Raw genomic sequence first — 18,668 nt, 5'->3', positions numbered from 1 at the left:
AAAGTAGATATTTTTTAGAGACAAACTGCAAAAAGCTCATAACCCATTGGAGGTAATGTTGGAAATTTGCCAATTTTATATTTTTACTATACCATAATTCATTGAGTTTTATGTCTCATGCTGCTTGAATATTTACATAACTAATATACAAAGTTTAAATACATAGAGTTATGGCGCGTTGCATTTATGGACTTTGTTTATAGGTTGAAGCGATAAAGAAATTATTTTTAGGTTTTATCTGATCAAATCAATATACTGTGTAGTGTGTCTATTTACAATTTAAACCAAAAACTAAAATGAAATACATAGTATCTCAAAAAAACAGAGCTGTTGTATAATTACATTTAATGCATTTGTAAAGTCATAAGTATACAAAATAACCTTATATTTCAAGTTTTTGTTGCCCCGTTTTCAGTTTTAAAACAATATGAAGGGGAGTAAAAACAGAAGCGGTAAAAACACACATTTTGGAAGATTTGCAACTTTTTTTATTGCATTCTGGTATCAGTGTTGAATTTAGAATTTTTTTAATTATTTCTGTTTTAAGAGGTCATAGGTCAAATGTCATAAGTCGACCCACACTAAAAGACACTTTTGGAGGATTTGCAACTTTTTTTTTTTATTGCATTCTGGAATCAGTGTTGTATTTTAAATTTTAGTTTTTTTTTCTGTTTTAAGGGGTCATAGGTCGGAGGTCAAGGGTCGACCCACGCTACTACTATACTACTATTTTTCTAACAAAACATTATTATAATGTTCAATTCTAGACATGAATAATACCAACAGCTATCACACTAATAAACTGTATAATACACATATAAATTATTGTGTAGCAATTTTTAACATAGATTTTCGTTTCTATATCAAATTATTCATCTTTTTCTGCTTTTTTGTGGTAATTTTAATTCTATAACATATACATTTTGTGTGCGTTTTACATTATATTTTAAATCTAAATTAGGCAAATAATATGAGTTATACCTTACATTTCATGATGAAAAGGTTTTTTTTGTTCGTCTGTTTATCATTTTATCATTTTATCTATTATCATTTTACAAGTGTCTACCCCTAGTAAAGATGCAAACAAGACTTTAGATACATAGCGCCATCATTGTTCATTCTTTAAAATGACTCATCTTTACATGGAATCAAACAACCGTGCCCAAAGGGTCGTTAACGTTTGGAATAGATTGCCAGTAAACGTAGTGCATGCCAAGTGTACCAACTGCAATAAAAACGGCATCGACTCCTTCCTAGAGAACTACATTGACACAGAGGGATCACCACCCTGGAACAAATTACTTGCAATACGCATTAAATCTCTCTCTCTCTCTCTCTCTCTCTCTCTCTCTCTCTCTCTCTCTCTCTCTCTCTCTCTCTCTCTCTCTCTCTCTCTCTCTCTCTCTCTCTCTCTCTCTCTCTCTCTCTCTCTCTCTCTCTCTCTCTCTCTCTCTCTCTCTCTCTCTAAGTCAACTATTGATGAAATTATATGGGCGTTATAAGGCTTTCGAGCCTCACAAAAGAGTGCCCGAGACGACGGCTAAACAGGTATTACCTCATTTGCTTCTAATAAATCCAGTGTACCATACACAAGCCACATCGTGAGAATCTGGCATGGGCCATTTTTCTGATGCCTTGCATCGAGCTTTATAGAATAATCCTTGATGCAGCACAGAAATAACAACTGTCTGAAGACGGTACTTTGAGGGCTCCTAATCTGTAGACGCTAATTAAAATTACTCACCCTTGTACATACATCTGCTTCTGGTTTATCAGTACTTCCTGACTCCTCTCCATACTTGGCTACTTTCTTCATTGTAACCTGGATGGCATAAATGTGACATTACTTTTAATTATAATAATATAAACACTTCAAAAAAAGTAAGTTCCCCTTTACACACGGCCGTTTTTAACGTCTACTTTTATCGAAAACAACGAAAACTGAGGGGGTAAACTATTAGTCTCGTATATACGTTTGTGGCGTGTCAGACGCCTACACAGCGAATGCCCACCGTTACTGATGAGTACGTTGAAGATATGGACACGTAATACATAATTATTACGCTTTAAGCTTACTGAAAGTTAAGTTTTAAGCTTACTGAAAGTTAAGTTTTTAAGCTTACTGAAAGTTAAGTTTTAAGCTTACTGAAAGTTAAGTTTTAGCTTCCTTAAAATCCCATTAGATCATGGTTATATAATAGTTAAAGTGTCCAATACCTTCAATTTAACAATGATTTTGTCTCTAAGCTAAAGCAATTAATGTAAGTTTAATTGAATCTATTCCAAAGTGAAAGTCCGATTCTTGAAGACCTGGTCAGTGGCCCGAATGTAGACGGGTGGAAAAATTCGGTCTTTTTTCACCAAAACATAAACTGTGACTGTACAGAACCCGTATATTACTACGGAACCCGTAAATTACTACGGAACCCGTAAATTGCTACGGAACCATTAAATTGCTACGGAACCCGTAAATTGCTACGGAACCCGTAAATTGCTACGGAACCCGTAAATTGCTACGGAACCCGTAAATTGCTACGGAACCCGTAAATTGCTACGGAACCCGTAAATTGCTACGGAACCCGTAAATTGCTACGGAACCCGTAAATTGCTACGGAACCCGTAAATTGCTACGGAACCCGTAAATTGCTAAGGAACGCGTAAATTGCTACGGAACCCGTAAATTGCTACGGAACCCGTAAATTGCTACGGAACCCGTAAATTGCTACGGAACGCGTAAATTGCTACGGAACGCGTAAATTGCTAAGGAACGCGTAAATTGCTAAGGAACGCGTAAATTGCTACGGAACGCGTAAATTGCTACGGAACGCGTAAATTGCTACGGAACCGTAAATTGCTACGGAACCCGTAAATTGCTACGGAACCCGTAAATTGCTACGGAACCCGTAAATTGCTACGGAACCCGTAAATTGCTACGGAACCGTAAATTGCTACGGAACCCGTAAATTGCTACGGAACCCGTAAATTGCTACGGAACCCGTAAATTGCTACGGAACCCGTAAATTGCTACGGAACCCGTAAATTGCTACGGAACCCGTAAATTGCTACGGAACCCGTAAATTGCTAAGGAACGCGTAAATTGCTACGGAACCCGTAAATTGCTACGGAACCCGTAAATTGCTACGGAACCCGTAAATTGCTACGGAACGCGTAAATTGCTACGGAACGCGTAAATTGCTAAGGAACGCGTAAATTGCTAAGGAACGCGTAAATTGCTACGGAACGCGTAAATTGCTAAGGAACGCGTAAATTGCTACGGAACCCGTAAATTGCTACGGAACCCGTAAATTGCTACGGAACCCGTAAATTGCTACGGAACCCGTAAATTGCTACGGAACCCGTAAATTGCTACGGAACCCGTAAATTGCTACGGAACCCGTAAATTGCTACGGAACCCGTAAATTGCTACGGAACGCGCGTAAATTGCTACGGAACCGTAAATTGCTACGGAACCCGTAAATTGCTACGGAACCCGTAAATTGCTACGGAACCCGTAAATTGCTACGGAACCCGGTACATAAAATTATAATAATTATGTAATGTAGAATTTTATCGGCAATTTTGGCCCGTAGAGCATTTAGTTACGTAGCTGGTTGAAACAAGCTAAAACTCATCGCGTAGCGTTACATTTGTAAATCGGACCAAATTGGTTCTTCGGAAGAGTGCGACGATGATATCAGAACATACCGATACACTATTTCGGCATCGTAAAGAACTAAAGAACTACGGAAGGACAAAATATAAAAAATGGAGAATTTATCGAGATTGGTAAAAACAAGCGAAAAGTCATAGCGTATCGTTACGTATCTCACACGAACCAAATTAATGCTTCGTAAGGGTTTGACAACAAAATTGCAACTCACAATGATTTCAGTCGGCGCACACACACTACATGTTATACTTTTGGGTTTCTATGTAGAGTTTACATGTACATGTACTGTAGTACAGTAGTATATAATAGTGCGTGTATTATCAGTACATGTCATATCATTTCTGCAAAGTATATGGACTGTGACACTGTTATGCTCGCACAAATTATTATCATTAGCATCTGTTTTACTTGTAAATAAAGCGAGTATGATTATTAACTGTTTTTATGTTCCAATATTCTGACTAAAATACGCTATACCGTACGGTATGATTCGCATTTTGCGCAGTGAATTTAGCGATGGTGTACGGACAGAAGTTGTCTATTATCAAGCATCTAAGGAGTGTGAACGGTAACTCTTGGATAGCATTTTTATCTAAAGCTTCTGGTTTACTTGAAAAATTAATAAAATATAATTGGGAGTGTTTTTGTGGGTCTATTCTAGTGATCAAAATGGGCTATTTTCAACTTCGAAAGGACATTTCGTCGCCATTATCGGCGACCGATTACATTCGGTAACTATGTAGGGTTGGGCGGTATGGGAATTTTTGAGTCAACAGTACCGCTATACTTTTGTGTGCTAATTGGTATCGGTAGTTTTAAATTATAACTCTTTGTATCGCCCAACACCACTTAAACCAAATAAGACTCCTTAAGTCAAAACTGAGGGCGCTCTAGATAAAAGTAGACATCACGCATAGGCGGCGAACGGCCGTGTACATTTGACCTTATTTTGATCACAATATACTAGTCATCAGGCGTATCATTCCAACACTGACTAACAATTTGAACCCAACAAGTGCTTTAATGCATATCTTGGCTCATATTGAATGAGGAATCGTCCACTTTTAGAGCTGCTAAATAGTGCAACATAGTGTTATTGAGCTTAAAATAGCGCATGTTTCCCAGCTTTGCTCTAGATTTGACTGCATCGATCTTGCATAGTGTTGACAAGGCGAGTCACACGATGGTGTTCAGTGGTCGACAAGATCGGTGCAATGATGCAGTTTTGTCTGCAGTAGAATTCACCACGACCTTAAACCCCATTAAATGCTATTAAACCAAGATATGACTCATTGAAAACAGCTCAACTATATATGTTAAATCAGATCTTCTCTGGTTAAATCCACACTACACATGTTTCTGTTTTACCTGTGCGATATTGCAATGAGCTGGTATTATAGTTTCAGTTGGGTGAACGATTATAAAGCAAACGCAAGGTAACAATACTGTGTGAGCCTTTGTTTCCGAAATGAGACAATAGTCTGCATATTGTTAACCAGCATTGGAAATAATGTCTGCATTATTTTTGGTGCTATCTGTGTTTAGGACATATTACAAAACTATATTTTCTAGAATTTCAGAGAGTACTTTAAATATTTGCCGGTTATTTTTCACACAGTGACGTTAACTAGGCAATGCCCATATACCTATAACATGACTGTTTGTAGAGGTCACGCGTCAATGGTGAGAGTACTGTGTATTATGTATAGAAAAATGAACAGTAACTGCAGTATGTGCTCATCAAACCTGGGATCCACAGGCTGCAGTTGATCTCGCAGATACTCGATGGGATTCAAATCTGGGGAATTCGCCGGCCAAATCATACGCTCAATGCCTTAAGGGGGTACTACACCCCTGCCTAATTTTGTGCCTATTTTTGCATATTTCTCACAAATTATAGCGATAAAAAAGATCATTATTAGCTGCTAGTTATGCTATATCTGTCTTCGCTTAGGATAAACAGAGGTAAAAAATTGTTTTGCGGTCTGTATGTATATTGATATACATATATGTTTGTGATAGGTGGAAAATCCATCTTCACTTGTTAAAGGATTTTAAACCCGAAACGTCGTGATCCACACATGATTCAATTTAGCACTGTGAGCAACCTAACTTGTTTGATTCTTACGACATAATTATATATTTATCTATATAGCCTATACTATTATAGTTTCACGTTTAATTAAGACATACCTTGATGCATGCACTGTTATGTTTACTACTTTGAATCATCTGCAGAGAGCACCAATGCCTATTGTTCGCACGGCCTACGACAGATTTACAAAAGCGGTAGAGCAGTGCGGGGGCTACACCTGTGTGTTGAGATGACCAACGGGCAAAGTGTACAAGTACACGATGAAAGAAACCATCTATGAAAATAACAGCAATCAACAGTTTAGAAACCTAATGTTATAGCATAATAACATTTGAAATCCTAAAGTTAATAATGGCAAAGTTTGCTGTTTATATAGCTCTCTCTTGTTTAAAAAAAAACATAAACATCTTCATAATATTTTTACGTGTGTTAGTTTATATAAATCAACACCCCTATACCTCCACTGTACAAACAAGTATTTATTAAGTGTTGAAGTGTTTATTAAGTGTTGCTCTGCTGTTTTTGCACATTAAGATATACAGGTTGTAACACAAAATGTACATGTTAGAAAATAGAGTTAGGAAACACGTTACTTATTGATTGTATTCATTCTTGCTCTGTCGTCAAGGAAATTTGACTTAAGCTTTGTTTTTTTTAAATCGGTGAAGATATGGCCTAGTCTGTAAAGTAGTCCTAAAACATCATGAACCCTATGGTTGGTGGTTATTTGTTTTTAAAAAGTGGTATTTTAATTTATAAATTTGAAATAAATATCACATTATTTATACAATGATGTCAATTTGTTGAAAGAAAAAGATTCAAAAGGTGGCCAAACTCGGGTGATTAAGTATATCGGGCATAACGTTTGAAAGAGAACTAGGAAAGAAGCTTAGTAAAGTCATTCTTTTAGCCAAGATATTACCGACTCCGCTGCATACAGGGTGTCCCTGAAAGAAAAATAACTAAATATCCGATGTGGTTGAGGATTGTATAAGCTATCACGTACTTTTTGAATTTTGACAATTGACTACTCCGTTTTTGAAATAAAAGAATTTTTACGAACTACCTCATTGCAGCCCGTTCCATGGAGTCAAATATCTATAGACGCCTCATGCGCTGATGATGAGCAGTGATTAGTACTTCGAATACAAGTCATCGATAGATATTTGAATCCGTGGAAAGGCTTGGAAATGGGGGAGTTTCCTAAAATTATTATATTTCACGAACGGTGTGGTCAAGTGTCAAAATTCCAAAAGTATGTAATAGCTGAATTATTCCTTTTATTTAGTTATGTTGTGGCCTTCAAATACCCAAACAATTAAGTTTCCGACGATATAGTTCATTCAGTGACACCCTGTTTCATACGGCCTGGCCCTTTTTATTTTTTTCTGAAAAAATATGCAAGCTTGATCATGATGATATGCGGTAAATGTCAGAGTGGCTGAGCTGGGTTTGGGACGATTCAGGTAATGTGGCATAGCCTTTTAGCCAAAAGAAGTAAAGAGACCAAGGAAAGTTTTTCTGTTAGCTAATATAGGCCTATTACTTATGTGATGTGCCCTGAGTATTTTAATTTACTTTATTTCGTGAAAGATAAGAGAAAGGGGAAAACCAAGAGTTTGTGTGTTATGACATGTTTTAGGGGAAAACCGGTTGGTTACAGTAAACCAATTCAATCAGAGTTATTAATATTATAGGGGATTCCCATGTATTGCTCAATCATAGTGCATTGCTTGGTGTTAACTGGGGATTGTATGTGCATTTTGTCACTATATTGTACCAATCATATTTTACTTTCAATTAAAGCCTTAGATTTTGTTAGCTTAATCAAACAGTTTGTTTATGTTGTGCAATCGTGTGAATTTGGGTAAAAGGTAATTTTGACTATGAGTCAGTACGACTCGTAACACTTATATCACTCTATATAATATTGTTGCCATGACCACTTTTTTTCTGAAAGATAAAATTGCACTTGTATATTTTTGTTACAGTCATTAAAGCAATCAGATAAACACAACATCAGTATTTACCTGGTAGAAACTGGTCAAACTCTACGTAGAATTTGCCATCGGTTATATCTTCATGTCCTTTCAACTCCCTTGGGTGTAGACATGCAGGCACGCAATAGCCCGGGTCTTTCTCTGCTGTTTTCTCATCCTGTGAATACAAAATAAAACTCTATAGTAGTTTGTGCGAAATATTAGGCATTTACTACAAAGTGCTAACAGATCATCTTACCCGGGTGTCCCAAAAAAAAGTTACATGTAGATTTTTGAAAATAATCTAAGTTAAAGTTAACAAATATAAATATCCTTTTCATGACATAATCTATGTTCCCTCTACTAGTACCCCTGTGAATGTCAAGTTCACAACCTACGTACTTAACCCGCATTCCACGCATTCCTGAGCAAGCTCTTTGCATGACATAATGCAACACGAGGTTCATTATACCACCGTCACAGCCACCGTGCATTTGGCGAGGCACTTAGGCCCAGCCATAGCATGGCAGATGCAGTATTTTCTTCTAATAAATAGGCCTAAAGAATAAAACTTGTCCATTTTTATTTCAAGAGTTCAGTTAGAAATGTAAAAACAAACAGCAGAGATTTCAAGTCAGCAAAATCCAAACAAGGCCTAAATGCAAAAGATTGTTATTCATGTTGATGACATGGGATACAGCGTGCAGAACTGCTAATGACCACCTTCCTTTATTTGTAACCACAAGAGTCAAGAAGTTCTAAAATTGATTTATTTTCAGTGTACAATATTTTATTTTTCAGTATGTTTCTTTTGTTCAATAAGTTCAACAATGAAAAATAAGAGAAACATAAAAAGTAATAAAGAAAAAATCTAAAAACAAAGGTGTGTGTGTGTTCAACTTTCGTTGTGCGATATTTTGATGGTTAGCCCCTCTTGACACCCCTGTCATCTTGCGTTCATAAGTTAAGTTGTCTTTAAGATACGGAATTGAAACTTTGCAAACAGTTACAAGAAGGATCAATAAATAATATCTGAAAAAATAACATTGTTTTGTTGTACCATCGCAAAATGCGGTTAATTTTCTACATGTAACCTTTTTATGGGACACCTTGTACTTTAAACTTAGTTAAAGTAAACTTGCAGATTTTACATTTGATCGGAGTCTTATTTAAAACATAACACACATAACACGATCCTGATAGCACCTTTAGTTAGGCAATAGAAACAAATGAGTTCGATCTTTCGATCTACAATCGATGCTTGGTCAATCCTTATTATTCATGAAATCAATTAATTGACTATGTTAATTGTAATAACATATGGATCTTAGTATGTATTAATATTGACCAATCTAAATTTAGCATTAATTCTCATTAATTAGTCGTTAGTTCATTAATAATAAGCATCGAAGGAGCATCGACGGTCGATCCATCATCATCATCAGTCGGCTGCGGACTTTCTCCAACTATTGCGATCTTAGGCAAGCGAAACAATTTTGTTTGGCTGCAGCATCCCTTCAGAATCTCCCAGGAGGTGCTGGACATACTGTAAGTACAGTGTGCGTGGCCGTCCCGGTTTCCTATTCCCATGTGGTGGAATATAAAGGGCATATTCTTTCACAGGCTCGTTATCTTCAAGACGCAGTATATGGCCGAGAAATTTCAGTTGATGAATCTTGACTCTGGCAACCAGTGGGGTGGTGTTGGTCAGATTGTAGATTGTTTCATTTGGAATCCGATCCACACGTTTGATGTTTAACATGATTCTGTAGCAAGATGTTGCAAAGGCATTGATCTTGTTTTTGTCCTTAGTAATTACTCACGTCTGTACAGAAAGACAGTAACACAAGTTGTCTCAAACAACTTAAGTTTTGTTTCGATTGGCAGGGATGGGCTTCTCCAAGGGCGATCCAGTTTCCAGAAAGCTGCCCAGGTTAGTGCTTTTCTTCTTTTTAGGTCTCCAACACTAGAGCCCACCTTGGAACCCAAGTACTTGAAGTCTGTGACATGGTTGATGGTACTACCATAGACTTCAAGTGCTGGAGGGTCGTTACAATTTGCAGTAATATATTTTGTCTTAGGTGTGCTGATGACAAGGCCTAGATCTGCTGCTGCAGTTGCAGTCCTGGTAAGCTGTGACTGGGCCCGGGCTATGGAAGATTCCAACCGGGCAATCTCATCAGCAAAATCCAGGACATTCTTCAGAAGGTAGTCTACCAGGATAATGAACAGAAATGGTCGATCCCAAGATCGAACAAATTTGGTTCCGGGGCCTTAAATAATTATCAGAAATTGCTATAAAATGAGCATTATTTAGTATACCTTTCCCCTGGCTTCTGCAAGTTTTGAATATATCATGCGTTATTTAGGAACTTAGTAGGGTCATGATTATTTAGGGTTATCTTGACCGCAGGAGCAGAGGGAGGATTGAGTGCAGATACTCCCATTCGGAAAATGTTGTGTGGGTGTGTGTGATATAAAAATAAGGAAACATACACGAGAAGAAAGATTATATTACCAGAAGCTAACATAACAAAACCTATAACAGTAATATAACCTATAATGTTGAAATCGGTCAAAAATTGAGTTAAAAACTAAAAAAAAAAAAAAAAACCTTTTGGACATAGCAAAGAGCTAATGAGCGCCTATGAATGCGTTACGAATACGCAAAGTACGTAAAGACGTAAACGACGCGACGTAGAAAGACTTTCAGTTGGTAAATTAAAAAGCACTATCAGAATACCCATACTATATTATGTGACTGTCCACCACCAAACGCTCGTAAAGTCAGTGCCCGATCAATTTTGTTTTATTTCGTGTTTAGAAAATATATATCATAAACTTTAAAATGATATTTCATTTGACTTCAAAAGATAGGAGAAGAGAATTTCTTGTTTGTTGAATAATGTAAAACAATTTGTAAATCAAACATATGAGTGCTATGATATGGTAGCTCCCCTGATGCCTGAAAAAGCACTAAACTCGTGAGTTGGCTTGAAATACCGGGATAACATTGACCCAAAGTTGTATTGCGCAAATCCTTTGGCACGATTTTAGGACACAATTGGGCTCAATGTTGTCCATTTTAGCATTGGAATGGCAAATTTTTCGCACGCTGCACGCGTATTTGTCCCTGTAAAGCTCTCTTGCGCCAAACACATTTAATACCAGCTATGCCAAATTTACCGCAGGGCCCAGTGGGCACGTGCCCAGGAGTCACGATCTAGGAAGTGGCAAAACTTTGAGAAGAAAAGATTAATAATAAAAGAAATGAAGTCGAAATATCATTGCACACTCCATATGGCTTTTAGCATTGGAAGTTTTTGCTTTCATAAGGGATTTTTTAGTACAAGCTGCAAATTTGGACTTGGTGAATCAATAAATGGGGTTACCAAGCGTAATTTTGAATATATGACCCTTAATGTGTTTATACAAGGGTCAAACATTTAACATGCTCCGATTCGAAAAAGAGCTGTGCTTACATGTGCAGGTCTCCTAAAAAGCAAGTCGAACTTTTCCATCAACTCCAGTAGTTGCTCTTTAATGCCAATCCAATCCTTCAACATATGATCTATGAGTTCATTTCTCAAAATGCCTTTGTTTTGTAGTTCCTGCCACTTGTCGCAGAACTCCGGATCCTGTAAAGTTATTTAAGTTTCGATTAGCATTCTTAAAGGTAATGAAATAAAAGTCTTTGCATTCACTTCCCTATTACGCATGAGCGACCAGATTGATGACGTCAAAAACCACATGCGACCTCACCCCACATACTTTTTACAGGCCAATAGGTTTTCTTTGCTATTTACGGGCCCCTACGGTCTCTTTTCTATGCTTTTTATTGGCGCATTATAAGTTATCTTGAATTGTTACGAATACCCAGGGGTATCCATGAAACTATTTCCCCCCCCCCTCCCCTTATTACTGAAAAGTCGTATGTGTCTGACCACATTTAGGGGAATATTTAAACTATGTTACAGTACAGCGAAATAATTAGCTAGATATTTAATACATAACATAATGACTCGACTTGCCCGATCTTGATCAGGTGAAACTGTAATAACTGCCTTGAACACATCAATGAGCCACTGTGGGTCCAGGATGACAGTATTCCTCAAGATCTTATCGTCTTCAAACCAGATGATAGTTCCCAGATCATGATACAGACCCAGCATGGTGGTAAACTGTGACTCATCTGTAATGTCACATTTAGCTGCTAACGCTTTCGCCTGTATACAATTTAAACATGAATGACATTACACAAGACTTATAATTAATCTGCCGTCAGTCCAAGAAATAGCCAGATGCTTTTAGCTTTGCCGCTAACCCGTGAATATGGCTTAGATACGGAATTGGAAACATATGGGAAACGTTTGGCCCACTTTCAGTCAGAATAGATTGACCAGCCAAGAGCACAGTGAGAGGGTGCCATTACAATATAATAATTGACCCTTCTGGTTATATACCAGTAATAGGCCCGGGCGATACATGGAAATACGACGAGTAACTATTTGTTTGCATGGCATCTAAAAAAGACTGCTTTCAAATCGCTGAAATTGACATAGCCAAAAAAGTACTTCAAAATGGTATATTTTCTCTCATTATATGACATTTTTGTTGTAATAGTACCAACATTTATACGCACGGCTTCGGTTTTTAGTGAATATTCGCCCTACCATATTGTAACTTCAATATTTAAGGTGTTTAACGGTTCAGTGCATTAAAACAAGAAAAGTCTCAGGTCAACCTATGTTGAGGTTTTGATCATTTGGCATCTAAATCATATAGTTTCACCTAATATTAGTGGCATTTCACTGTGAGAGTTCTGAATATGAGAAAATTCCACCCGAAATTAGCCATTTTCCCATTGAAACCCGTGTTATACATAATTACACTCTTATCGCCGATATTAAGAAAACGCTGTTTAGGAGAAAATTTTTCAACATTTTTGCCCTGATTACGATTGTTTGCTTTATAGCATATTTTACTCGTATTTTCTTAGCGCTAATCAGGGGCTATTGATATTTGCGAAGTAAATGTTTTAATCAGCATGTTTGATTAAAGAAATAACATGCGTTTAAGCAAAGTCTGTTTTATTTCGGCAATAAAGTTCGTGCAACCCTTATTTTAATCGAATATTGATTAAAGAGTCAATAAAATGGTGGACACGACATCGACAAGGCATTGCGTGGGGGCTGTCGAGCAATGATCATAAAACTTCAATTTCCTTCTACGTTATTCAGATGTATAGCCAGGAAGCCCAGGATAATACCGAGTTACATGACAGGCGATTATAGAGAGGTTTTGGATGTTGTACAGATCGAACTTGGTTCGAATCTGTCAGCTAAGTTCGTGCAGTGTAAAGTCATACACGGTACACGGCATTCGATCCCGGGGTGGGGGCACTCACATGTTAAGGTGGTACGGGTATGTGCGGCGCTCAAGGGTCCCTTTTTCAGGCTCTCCGGCAGTTCCTTAAGCCCCACATTTGGATCTGCTCCAGTTCTTTGAGCCTCAAACTCTGACAATTGTAGCTCTTTAAGCTCAAATTTGGAAATAATTTAGAAATTTTTAGCTCAACAGCCTATAATTTGGCTCAAATTTCAGTTCTTCAAGCCCCTATTTTGCCCGAAAATCAGTTATCAGTTCCCAAAGTTCGGCGCTCCGCGCCGCACACCCCTACCAAAATTTAAGTTGAGTGCCCCCCCCTCCCCGGGCATTCGATACGCGATCGATGCATGATTGTGTATAGTGTTGAAGCATAATGTGCAACGAATACAGAGACATTTCTCTGCATGGATACACGTGGATATACGGGACGGGATCTGTCTTGTTTTTTTGTTTGTTTGTTTGTTTGTTTGTTTGTTTCTTTGTTTGTTTTGTTCTGAGTCTTCCCAAATGAGTGTCTTGCTTTATAATGTTTATTAAATTTCATATGTATGGACCTCTTTGTGTACATGCCCGGTGTACATGGGACGGAAGACATGCCGAAGGAAATCAGTCGTTAGCAGTGGATATCTATTAAGCAAATTTGTGATCATTGCCTGGCAGCTAATTTGATGTCAACACAATTGGATTGTTTTTCAAGAATGAAAAAAAGAAAGAAGGAAACTTAAACCCAATTCCATGGTGCCAACATAATCCATTAAATCAGTAAACAATAACTGAATAAAAATAAATATATGTAAACAATAATTTGCTTAATTTTTGTAAACAACTAAGTTGTTTACGGGGTTAGTTTACGGATGACTAACCCCGAATGTCGCTGTATAATTAATATGTCAAAAGTTACAAATATAACCAACCATTGATTTATAGGTGTCTTAAACCGTGAAGAGAGTTACAACTTTTAACAAATAAACGGGTTACCACGTTATGTAGTGAACCCGTTGCTTACGATTGCATAAAGTTGTTTAAGGATTTCGTTTAACGGAAAATAACAGTGTAGTGGTGTTGAACCTATAGAAACACTGAATTCTATGGATCTGATATTCGTCATGCAGGCTTTTTTAGCTATTTTTGCTTACATTTCTCAATATTTAACTATTTGCCCTGGTACAAAAACGTACATCATCTTCGACTACTAAGGTATAGTTTTAGAACCCGTTGAGGTAGTTACGGGTTATGGGTGGGGGTTGTGGCATTAGTATTAAGTTTACGGCTGGTTTCTGTGATTTCAGGCCTTCTAAATTCAACAACCTTCGCTTGCCTGGGTATACATATAGAAAGATCAATGATGATGAAAAATCAATGTTGATGATCATATCGACATGCCACTTTGTTAATTAGACCCACATTCACATTTTATTGGTGATTTAATTGCCCTAAATATCGTACATGTATACGAGTAAATAGAGTATAGGCCTAGGTTAGGCATTTTGCTTAAGCTTTAAGGTGCACGTAAGGCCTATAGTCACGTGTAAAATAAAACCTAGTCTTTGTGTACATGTTGTCAATGGGCCTCTACAGCATCCTGTTTGGCCTTACTCTATCCCAACTCTAGCCGGAACCCTAACTTGATCTATAACTCTATCCCATATCTAATCCTCGGACCCGGGCCTCTGACCTAACCATATCTCTATCCCTATCCACGAGCCTAGCCCTATAAAACCCTAATCCTAATACGAACCTGACCCTAATCAACAATCCTAAATGGGAACACTAACCCTAAATCAATCTTAATCTGATCTGATCGTGCTACAGATACGAATCTCCAAATATAGTCCTAGGTTGAAGCAAAAACAGCGAAACAGTCATCATACAGGGTGTCTGAAAATCATTGATCTTTTACGCTTCATGCAGTTAAAACATGTATTGCAAATATCAATGTTTACATTCATGGCATTTAACTAGAGATTGGAGCACTTTTTTGCATACGAAGGTTATATACCACTAGGCCTAATAGGCCTGGGCGATACATGAAAAATACAAATGTATGTGTATACCAAATATCATTTTTATAATGGATGAATAACTTTATGGAAAAAACAAAATGGAGCTCATCATCCTGTTTATCCTCCTTCTCATCCCTGTTCCACCATTGTGTGATGAGGAGTCACCTTTGGAAACTTTCATGATAAACAAAAGTCTATGGACAAGTTTAACAACAACTTTACCTAGTCCAAACCATCAACTTCATCATCTGAAATATCTGAAATGCCTGGTATCCTACTATGATAACTCTTCATGTACTTTTCGCCTTGAACTTTTGGTGTCTGGAGACATCAATCCTAACGCTGGACCTGAGAATCCCAACAACAAAAACCACCCTGAGGCTTCTAATCATCATGCGCTTCATAATGTTTCCTACAGCCGAAATGAACTGTTTCACCTCCGTTCCACATCTAAATTACCCAATTCAACTTACTGCTTACCCCCGGACACATTAACTCACATTCAAAACCTTGGAATTCTAGCAGAAAAACCCCACCACTATCGCACACACAGAGGTAAGAAAGCTGGACGCCGCCGAACTAAGATTATTCCTGTACGAGCGGAAAAAAAGATTTGACCCCCTGTTTGCAGAAATGAACAGATCTACATGTAGCAACCCCGACAATATTTGCACAATTTCCCCTTCATCTCATCATGATCACATTAAAGCTGTTTTATGGAATGCCCGATCAACTAGGAACAAAACCATCTCTGTTTATGACTTTGTCTTGGAAAATAACATCGACGTATTGTTTATAACGGAGACCTGGTTATGTGAAGATGACCCTGTCATAATTGGAGAACTCACACCTCCATCGTATTCCTTCCTCAATATTCCACGAACTGAAACCGATTTATATGGAGGAATTGGAATTCTGTACAGATCAAATTTGAAACTCTCAATCAAAAGGACTGATACTAAAACTGTAACTTTTGAACATGCTATTGTAACGGATGTTTTAAGATGTGTAGACTATATTGTAGTGTATTGGCCACCACCGTCTACTGTAAATGGGTTTAAGACTAAGAACTATTTAACTGAAATTGATGATTTTCTTTCTGATGTAAATATGAGTGCTAACAAAATTGTAGTTTTAGGTGATTTTAATTTGCATGTTGATATCCCAACCAAATCTGAAGTTGCATCTTTCATAATCTATTTTATCTTGTTTGAATATGTCTCAACATGTTTCGGAACCAACTCACAAACGAGGTCATACTCTTGACTTGGTTATAACGAGGTCTGATGATGATATTATTAAGAACTGTAATGTGCGAAAATGTCTCAGTTCTGACCATTATGTTATACATTTTGATGTGTGCAAAAAGAAACCACCAATTCAGAAAATCAAATCTGTATCTCGCAAATATAAAACAATTGATATGCCATCTTTTATAAATGATCTGAATCTGGATTTGTCAAAACTTGAACTAAATGAAAACATGAATGCTGATTTTGCTTATGACTTATTTGAACAAACCATACAAAATGTCCTTGACAAACATGCACCAGCAACAACACGAGTCAGGACAGTAAGACCAGTATCACCTTGGTACAATGATGAAATCAAAGAGGCACGTCGCATTCGCCGACGTCTAGAACGGAAATGGCAAAAACATGACACTGAAGAAAACCGAAAAGCCTATAAAGAACAACATACGTCTGTAAATAAGCTCATACATGAAGCCAAGAAATCTTATTATAATGGAAAAACTAGCAGCCGCTGACAACAAACAGGTTTTTCAAATTATAAATAAACTTCTCAATAAGGGTGCCAAAGTTCTACCATCATGTGACTCATACAAAGAACTTAGCGATTCGTTTGCCGACTTCTTCAAAAACAAGATTGTCAAAATCCGAAATAATCTGGACAAAAATGGTAATAACATCCAAATACATACAGAAGTTCAAGAACTTAATCAAATACAGTAAATGCAAGAATTTAATTTGGTAGAGGAAGAAATCGTCAGAAAAATTATATGCAAGTTACCAAATAAGAATTGCTCTCTTGACGTTATTCCAACCTGGCTACTCAAGCAATGCCTGTCATCAATTATTCCCACCTTAACTACAGTTATTAACATATCACTAAAGTCTGGCACTTTTCCCAACTCCTTGAAACAAGCTATTGTCACCCCTATCATAAAGAAAGCAACCCTGGACACTAATAAACTTAAAAATTATAGGCCTGTCTCCAATATTAAATGTTTTTCAAAAATTATGGAAAAATGTGTTATGTCACAGATGTTTTCCCATATGTCTACAAATTGTTTGCTGGAGCCTTACCAATCTGCTTACAAGCCTAATCATGGAACAGAAACTGCTCTTCTGAAAGTGAAAAATTATATTCTATGTGCACTGGACAACAAAAAGGCTGTTTATCTTGTATTATTAGATCTAAGTGCAGCTTTTGACACTATTGATTTTGATATTTTGAATGATAGACTTGAAAAATCTCTTGGCATTAATGGAGCCGTGCGATCCTGGATACTGTCCTACCTCAATGGACGCAATAGCCAAGTTGGTATAGGTGGTGATTTTTCTAAAACTCAAACAATGGAATTTGGCCTACCCCAGGGATCAGTGGTAGGTCCTGGGATGTTTAGCTACTACACATAAATACCCACTTACCCACAAAATTATAACACAGATTGAACTATCACATATACGCAGATGATACGCAAATATATACAGAATTTAATCCCCGCATACCTGGAGATAGTGTAACTGCTCTATTCAAATTGGAATCATGTATTGCTGAAATCAAGAACTGGGTGAATGTAAATAAGCTTAAACTGAATGAAGATAAAACCGAATTCTTTGTTGCTATAGCTCTGCATATAATTTGAAATATATATATGAACCAACTCTTAACGTATGTGGAACAATTATCAAACCATCTGATTTTGTACGCAACCTTGGAGTTCTTTTTGATTCAACCATGTCTATGTCATCTCAAATATCTGCTGTCTCTCGCTCTTTAAATTATCATCGTCGTAATATAGGACGCATTCGCTGTTATATTGATAAAGATACTTGCAACCATGCTGTCCGCTCACTTGTTATTTCTCGAATTGATTATTGTAACTCTTTATTATATGGAACAACTGTAAAAAACACACAAAACCTACAAAAGATACAAAACAGAGCTGCCAGACTTGTTTTCAAGGCAAACCGTATGGAACTCACCACTCCTCTGCTGAAGAGTAAATGCATTTTATGAGTTGGAGTTAGAGTTAGAGTTGGAGTTAGAGTTAGAGTTACAATTTAGAGTTCGATTTAGAGTTAGAGTTGCATTTTAGAGTTGTAGTTGCATTTAGAGTTCGATTTAGAGTTAGAGCTACAAGTTGAAGTTAGAGTTGCATTTTAGAGTTAGAGTTGCATCAAAGAATAGGGGTCTACTATGTTTGTATGATGTAAGATAGGTATTTTCATGTTGAAAACTTCCCTAGAGCTGTGTCAATTTCTGTTAAATAGGTATTATAGGTGTTC

The 18,668-nt window shown here is 37.1% G+C and overlaps 1 protein-coding gene across 1 annotated transcript in view; it reads right to left on the bottom strand.

Annotated features, from left to right (window-relative positions):
- Nucleotides 1-18,668, bottom strand: part of LOC140170553 (cyclic GMP-binding protein C-like) — a 111,418-nt gene that overhangs the window by 54,487 nt on the left and 38,263 nt on the right. The window contains exons 8-12 of the mRNA XM_072193901.1: nt 11,776-11,970; nt 11,227-11,382; nt 7,796-7,922; nt 5,864-6,039; nt 1,745-1,822 (exon numbers count right to left, since the gene is read on the bottom strand). Of these exons, the coding sequence (XP_072050002.1) occupies nt 1,745-1,822; nt 5,864-6,039; nt 7,796-7,922; nt 11,227-11,382; nt 11,776-11,970 (732 nt within the window). The remainder of the gene's footprint in view (nt 1-1,744; nt 1,823-5,863; nt 6,040-7,795; nt 7,923-11,226; nt 11,383-11,775; nt 11,971-18,668) is intronic.

Source organism: Amphiura filiformis, chromosome 14 (genome assembly GCF_039555335.1).
Source record: "Amphiura filiformis chromosome 14, Afil_fr2py, whole genome shotgun sequence".
Lineage (NCBI taxonomy): Eukaryota > Metazoa > Echinodermata > Ophiuroidea > Amphilepidida > Amphiuridae > Amphiura > Amphiura filiformis.
This window is presented reverse-complemented; position numbering and strand designations above follow the sequence as displayed.